This window comes from Lynx canadensis, chromosome A2 (assembly GCF_007474595.2).
Source record: "Lynx canadensis isolate LIC74 chromosome A2, mLynCan4.pri.v2, whole genome shotgun sequence".
NCBI classification, from domain to species: Eukaryota; Metazoa; Chordata; class Mammalia; order Carnivora; family Felidae; genus Lynx; species Lynx canadensis.
The window spans coordinates 8,320,456-8,327,172 of NC_044304.2; the positions used below are offsets into that span (position 1 = coordinate 8,320,456).

Consider the following 6,717-nt stretch of genomic DNA (forward strand, 5'->3'; position numbering starts at 1 on the left):
GATTTCGGCTCAGGCCATGATCTTGCGGTCCATGAGTTCGAGGCCCGCATCGGGCTCTGTGCTGACAGCTTGGAGCCTGGAGCCTGCTTCAAATTCTGTGTCTCCCTCTCTCTCTGCCCCTTCCTTATTCGCACTTTGTCTTTCAAAAATGAATAAATGTTAAAAATTTTTAAAAAGATTAGGCCACTTTTTAGTTCACTGCTTTCTCCCTACTTCATATGGTTCCATGGGTGACCATATCCCAATTTATTCATCAAATGGACATATCTGCTGCTATGAACATTCTTGCACACATGTCCCGGCTCACGCGTGTGAGAGTCTTTAGCGTATTTAGCTAGGGGTGGCTTTGGTAGAGCTTCTAGAAGGCCTGCATATGCCCATCTTTCCTAGGTCATGTCTAACTTAGTGATATCATTATTATTCGTGGCAGAAACTAGCCAGAGGCTCAGGCAACAGCTTTCCTTCCCCAGGGAGCACAGCCAAACTGCATTTCCCCCCCCCCCCCCCCCGCCCCCAATGGTCCATGGATCAAGCTGGGGTCCTGGGACTGTTTCTAATCCCTAAAATGGCCCCCAGCATCTTCTGTTTTCTCTTTGCTGCTTGGTTAGCAAGATGCCGGGGGGCCATCTACAGACCAGCAGGGTCTGGGCTTCTGACTCATCCCAGAAATGGCTGCCTGCCTGCTTGCATTGAAATATGAGAGAGAAACCACTTAATGTGTAAAGCCAGTCATGTTTAGTTTTTTTTTGTTTGTTTGTTATGGCAGCTAGTATAACATATACTGAGTCCTTCATTCTATTAGGATTATTATTCATATCGCCAGGTCCAGAATTTCAGACTGGGCTCGAGGCCTTTTCCCGTTGCCCCTATGGTCTGGGCCCAGGGAAAGATGGGGCCTACAAGGATGTTTGTAGAAGTCACGAAAGGGGGGAAAAATTACATACGCACACAAACACACATACACTCATACAACTCTATACATTTTAAAATACTCCAAGGTTGTACTGAGCAGGACGGATTGGGCAGAAAGCCGAGGTTAGCAACGCCCCTGGTCCTGAGGGAGCCCTCACCAACCCTGCTCAATAAGTCTAGGGCCTGGGCTAGCACTTGCGGTCACGCTGGGTCCCCAAGCATCTGAGGGCTGGAGTCCTAGGAGCAGGCCACATAGCTGGGGGGTGAAGGCTCGGTGGCTGGGATGAGGCTGTTCTCATAAGGGTTCAAGTAGGGGCCAGTGGATGAGTCCCCCTGGGCTTCCTGGGAGCCCCCTGAGCTGTAGTCCGTTGAGATGCCAGAGTCAGACACCATGAGGTACAGGTACTTTATGTGGGGTGGGGTGGGGGGCAGCTCAGGGGGCAGCGCTCTTGGGCGCAAGAGCTGGGAGCTGGGATCCAGGATCGTGTACTCAAAGCTGGCACCCAAGGCCCCCTCTGGCCCAGGCTTCAGGGACAAGGCAGATGAGCAGGAGGAGGCTTCTGAGCCTTTATCCATGGCTACCATGTCCAAACTGCCATCAGGCCGCGGGAGATCCTCGCTGGGTGGGTTCCGGGGCAGCAACCACTTGTCCAGCACCAGGTAGGTGTCTTGGGTATGTTCGCTGCCCAGCGGCTCCAGCAGGGGCCCCTCCTCTGCCCCCAGCTCCGCTGCCTGGGTAGCCCCCCAGCAACGCTCAGAGAGGACTTCCAGGGGGGAGGGTGGGTCCTCTGCAAAGGGAGTGCAGGGGCTCCACCAAAGACAGCCCTCATTCTGGTACAGCCACAGCTGGGGAAACAGCACCGGCCTGCTCAGACACCTACGGTTCGGCCACAGGAGCAGGGAAACCCCAGGCCCCGAGGGGACAACCAGGCCACCTACCTGGAAGTTACCCTTGTGGGTGGTGAAGAGGCCCTCAAACTCACTCTCGGGGCTTGGGATACCAGGCCAGATCTTCTGCTTCAGAGTCCTGGTGAAGCCAACAAGAAACAATTACATGGATACGTGTCACCGAATGTTCACCAATACCCCCCTAAAAAGCAGCCACAGGGGCACAGATAGTCCTAGTCCCTCATAATCACAAGGCAGAGGAGCGCATAGGGGCTGAGGAACAGAGGCTCTGGCTGAAGCATCTGCAAGGCCCTACAGATGGGTGACTGGAACAGGGTTTTGAAGGATGCATAGGAGTTCCACATACACTGCCTGGTGCTCTCCCTTAACCTGGCCCAGGCTTGTCTGGAGGTTCATTATGTTACTTCCCTTCTCGCTCCTTTCCACAATTCCCCAAATGTACTCAGAATAAAATTCGGGGGCACCTGGGTGGCTCCGTCGGTTGGTTGAACATCCGACTCCTGATTTTGGCCCAGGTCATGATCTCACGGTTTGTGAGTTCGAGCCCTGCATTGGGCTCTGCACTGACTGCGGGGCCTGCTTGGGATTCTCTCTCTCTCCCTTTCTCTCTGTCCCTCTTCATCTTATGTATGCTTTCTCTCTCTCCCTCTCAAAATAAATAAAGTTAAAAAATTAAAAAAAAAAATAACAACCTCTTCTCCACAGCCCTGCAGACAACCTTGCACGTTCTGACCCCTGTGACCTCCCTCACCTCATCATTCACCACTTCCTCGTAATATATTCTGCTCTAGCCAGAGATACCCTCTTGGCAGCTGCTTCAGTGCTCCCAAGCTCATTCCCACCTCGGGGCCTTTGCACTTGCTGTTCCTTTTCAATTGTCTCGCGGCTGTCTTTGTCCAACCGTCAGGTTTCCATTCTGATATCATCTTCCAGAGGCCTTCCCTGACCATTCTGTCACGGCCCCACACCCCATTTGTTTCTGTGATAGCACTTACCACAATGGATAATCAAATATCTGTTGGTGGGGTGCCTGGGTGGCTCAGTCGGTTGAGCAGCCAACTCTTGATTTTGGCTCTGGTCATGATCTCATTGTTTGTGGGATCAAGCCCTGCGTCGGGCTCTACACTGACAGCGTGGAGCCCGCTTGGGATTCTCTTTCCTCTCTGCTCCCGTATATGTTGGTACCCTTGTTTGCTATTCGACTCAGCTTTGAGATCCACAAGGTCAGAGAGATGTTTGTTTTCCACTTTCTCCCCAGTGCCTAGCACAGAGTTGGCACTCAGTGTGTATTTTCCAACCAAATAAATAAACAAGGCCCTTAAAGACAACAGAATACTGCTTGGCAGACAAGGCAGGAAAGGCATTGCAGGCAGAAGGAACAGCATGTGCCAAGGCTTGGGGGTATGAAACCACATAGTATGAGCTACGGATAACAAAAACCTCAGGATGGCTGGTCCTACCATAAACCATCTAAGGAGCTTGATAACAGAGGCAGGAGGCACTCAGGATGTTAAATCTTTCCATTAGGCCCATCTGGGGATTTTACAAAAGTTGATGAAATTGGGAAAAGGAACAAGCAAAGGAATTCAAAAAGGAGCAACCGCTGAGGTTCAAGGAAAACCAGGTGAATGTTCTCAAGAATTTTAACTAAGATTCTGGATATGGTCTGGCTTGCATCCCAGCCCTGCCACGGACTCCTCGCTGTGTGTCCCTGGGCAAAGTGCCTTTCCGTCTCTGAGCCTAGCTTTCCACAGCAAAAGGAGAACGTAAGTGCGTTGGAGTCTGGGCTAGGTGCCCGAATGGGGCGCTCACCGGCGGTGGGAAAGCAGGGCGAGCACGGCCAGCAGCAGCAGGATGAGCACGAGGATGAGTGAGAGCGTCAGGATGAGAGGGTCCAAGTCTACAAAGCAGGGAGGAAGTCAGGGCAGTAGAATTACCCCATGCTCCTCCCCAGGCCCTCCTAGCTCCTAGCTGGGGCCTCACCACTAGCTGTCAGCAGCGACGCAGGCTCGGACCAGGCGCTCCAGAAGCCACCGAAGCTCGGCTCAGCCATACGCGCGCGAACCATAAAAGTATAGCGCGTTCGGCCGCGAAGGTTGCTCAGTGCGCACTCAGTGCGGCCATCCAGGATCTCCACCTGGGGGCGGGGCCTGGGTGAGAGGCGTGGTCAATGGGGGCGGGGCGAGCAGAGAAAAGCTTGTGGGGGCGGCACCGAGCCAATCAGAGAAAGGAAGGACAGCTTCGCAACACTGCGGTGAGGGGGAAGGGCAATGAAAGCAAGAGGCGGGTTCCAGGAAGGCTCGGGCCAATCAGGACGGAGGCCCAAGGAGCAGGGGGCGGTCTCGGGCTATTTAGGGGCGGGGCCAGGGAGCAAAGGGTCGGGATGTTGAAGGGGTGTAGTATTTGGGACAAGGGGGTAAGTGGGCTTTGGGCTTGAGTCCAGGTGGACTGGGAGGCACTGGGAAGGAAGACATGTCAGTGGGAGTTGATGTGTTTTGGGCAAAGAGATGACGGGCGTCAGAGGTGGACCTGGAGGGGCGAGGCCAGGAGGCGGGGCCATGCTGGCCATCGGGGCGGGATTTAGAAGGGGAGGCGGGGCTGTCCACCACACAGCCTTTTCAACGTTTATTTTTATTTTTGGGACAGAGAGAGACAGAGCATGAATGGGGGAGGGGCAGAGAGAGAGGGAGACACAGAATCGGAAACAGGCTCCAGGCTCTGAGCCATCAGCCCAGAGCCTGACGCGGGGCTCGAACTCACGGACCGCGAGATCGTGACCTGGCTGAAGTCGGACGCTTAACCGACTGCGCCACCCAGGCGCCCCACCACACAGCCTTTTGGACTGGCTGTCTGGGCGGCCTCACCTTCTGAGCGCCCCCTGCGACGTTGCCGGAGGAGATGTTCACTTCGTAGCGGATCAGACTTGCGACGGGGGCTCCAGGAGGCGGGAGCCAACGCAGTACCACGTGGCCGCCCTCGTCGGCCCGCCGCGCCAGCAGCCCCGCGGGGGGGTCCAGGAGCACTGCGAGAGGGGTTGATCAGGTGGGCGGTGACCGAGACTCCCTCACCCGACAATTTCCCCATTGCCTGCGCACGTACCCACTTCGTTGATGTGGATGATACGGTGATAGCGTGGAGCGCCCGAGGATACGGCTGTGACGCGCAGCTCTAAGGGCACAAAGCTCGACGCGTCGGCCGTAGGCAGCGAGCACCAGAAACGCACAGCGCCGCGAGCCGTGGGCGCCTGGTGCAGGCCGCATGGCTTCCACGGTTCGCCCCTGTGCGCCAAGGGGCCAGAGAGGGAAGGGAGCAAGTTGGGGGTGGGGGGTGCGAGAGAGTTTGTATTGCCTGGAGCTTGGGCCCGGTTTGGACACTACCACCAGGGGGCGTCCGGCCCCCGACTACGCGACGCCTTCGTCCTATTTGGAGGGGTGCTGTCCCTGCCCAAATGTTTGGGATCGCTCCGCAACAGAGATCGCGAGACTGTTCCGGCCCCAGCCACTAGGGGGCGCGTCGGCACTGACCCCGGGGCTTCCCACCAGTGACCGCCAAGGGCCTCCCGTCCCACCAGTGTCCTCCCGCTCCCGACGCCAGCAGATGTCCCAAAGTGTGAGCCCTTCCCCACCCGCCCCCTCCTCAGAGGGTGGGGGCGCTCCACCTGCCCCGTCGCACTCACTCGAGCTGGTAGAAGAAGCTGTAGTTGTCGGGGCCGACCCCGGCGCTTGCCGCCTCCTCCCAGAAGCACACCAGGTCCTCCAACCGTTCGGTGAAGCACAGAAGCTCTTCGGGCCCGCGGGCAGCCAGCAGGGCCGCTGCGGGGGGAGGGGGCACGGGGAGGGGGTCGGGAGAGCCCAGTCCTCGGGCCACAGCAGCCTCCCCCTCCCTCCCGCCGCCTGTGCGAACCGATAAGCAAAAAGCCCCGCCTCGCTCGCTAGCCTAAGCGGGGGCCCTCGAAGGGTCCGCGGAGGTGGTGCCCCCCCCCGCCCGAACTCCGAAGCGCTGGTGGCTTGCCTTACTGTTCCCACACACGCCCCCGCCCACCCCACAACCCGCTGGACCGCGCGCGGCTTGGAGGGCCACGGTCCCCCGCTGCCCGCCCCGCCCCGGCCCAGGACAGGCGAGCCACTGGACGTGTGCGGAGAAGGCGGGGCCCCCTATCGGCCCCGGCAGGCTGCCGGCAGCCCGATAGCGCCAACCGTGAACCCCTCCCTCGCCTCTTCCCTCGACCCGGCAAGCCGAGGCATCTGGCGCCCGCATACAAACCATGTTTACAGTCGCCTGAGGCCCGGCCCCTCGGCCTCGACGCGGGCTTTGTCCTCCCTCCCCCGGTGGAGGGTCGGCCAGATCCCCTCTCCTGGGGACTCTAGATTTCGAGGCCTAGACCCAGCACCAACCCTGCCCCGTTAGGATTTATTATGTCCCAGGCTCCCTGAAAAGATAAAACGGGAAATTTATGCCCCCCCCCCCCCGCCCACAACACAGTCTGGAGTCTTAGACCCCAGCATGCTACGCCAGGTGCCACTCTAAGGAGGTTCAGCCCCCAGCCCCCAGATCCTAGACTGTAGGGTCAGAACCCGGCGTGGCTCCCAGGACCCAGGCTGGAAGTTCAGGCCTCGGCATTGCCCTCCAGGAACCATTGCGGGGGTCTACACACAGATCCATCCTTACCTTTACTTTCGAACTTGGGGTCCAGGGGGTTGGGTGGGGGAGCCCAGGCGGCCCCAGCGAGCAAGAGACAGAGAGAGCCGACTCCAGGCCAGAGGGGCGCCCAGAGGTGATCCATGATGCAACCCCCCGCCACGGGGGGCGCAGGGCCCCTGCTCCCCTTCCGCCCCTGGCACAATCCACAGCTGGGTCAGCAGCTGCCTCCGCCGGACACAGCTGACCAGGCCCTTC

At 58.3% G+C, this 6,717-nt stretch overlaps 1 protein-coding gene across 3 annotated transcripts; it reads right to left on the reverse strand.

Moving 5' to 3' along the window:
* Window positions 1–712: 712 nt before the first annotated feature.
* EPOR (erythropoietin receptor) lies at window positions 713–6,717 on the reverse strand. 3 transcript variants are annotated; one of them, XM_030300931.1, is made up of 9 exons: window positions 6,490–6,582; window positions 6,085–6,250; window positions 5,498–5,633; window positions 4,921–4,989; window positions 4,686–4,843; window positions 3,805–3,958; window positions 3,634–3,721; window positions 1,852–1,939; window positions 713–1,758 (listed from the first exon to the last, which is right to left on the reverse strand). In XM_030300931.1, exons 2-9 carry the CDS (start codon window positions 6,085–6,087, stop codon window positions 1,150–1,152), a joined length of 1,305 nt encoding a protein of 434 aa, XP_030156791.1. In that variant the 5' UTR covers window positions 6,088–6,250; window positions 6,490–6,582; the 3' UTR covers window positions 713–1,149. The 3 variants fall into 3 exon arrangements, with proteins under 3 accessions (XP_030156791.1, XP_032447129.1, XP_030156781.1); XM_032591238.1 differs by having other exon boundaries at window positions 6,085–6,198; window positions 6,490–6,571; XM_030300921.1 differs by lacking the exon at window positions 6,085–6,250 and having other exon boundaries at window positions 4,921–5,099; window positions 6,490–6,717.

Coding starts and splice junctions, on each gene's coding strand:
- EPOR (XM_030300921.1), bottom strand. CDS start 6,604: ATGGATCACCTCTGGGCGCCCCTCTGGCCTGGAGTCGGCTCTCTCTGT. Junction 5,100..5,497: donor AGCTTCTTCTACCAGCTCGA/GTGAGTGCGACG, acceptor CTTGGCGCACAG/GGGCGAACCGTGGAAGCCAT. Junction 3,722..3,804: donor GTCGCTGCTGACAGCTAGTG/GTGAGGCCCCAG, acceptor CCTGCTTTGTAG/ACTTGGACCCTCTCATCCTG.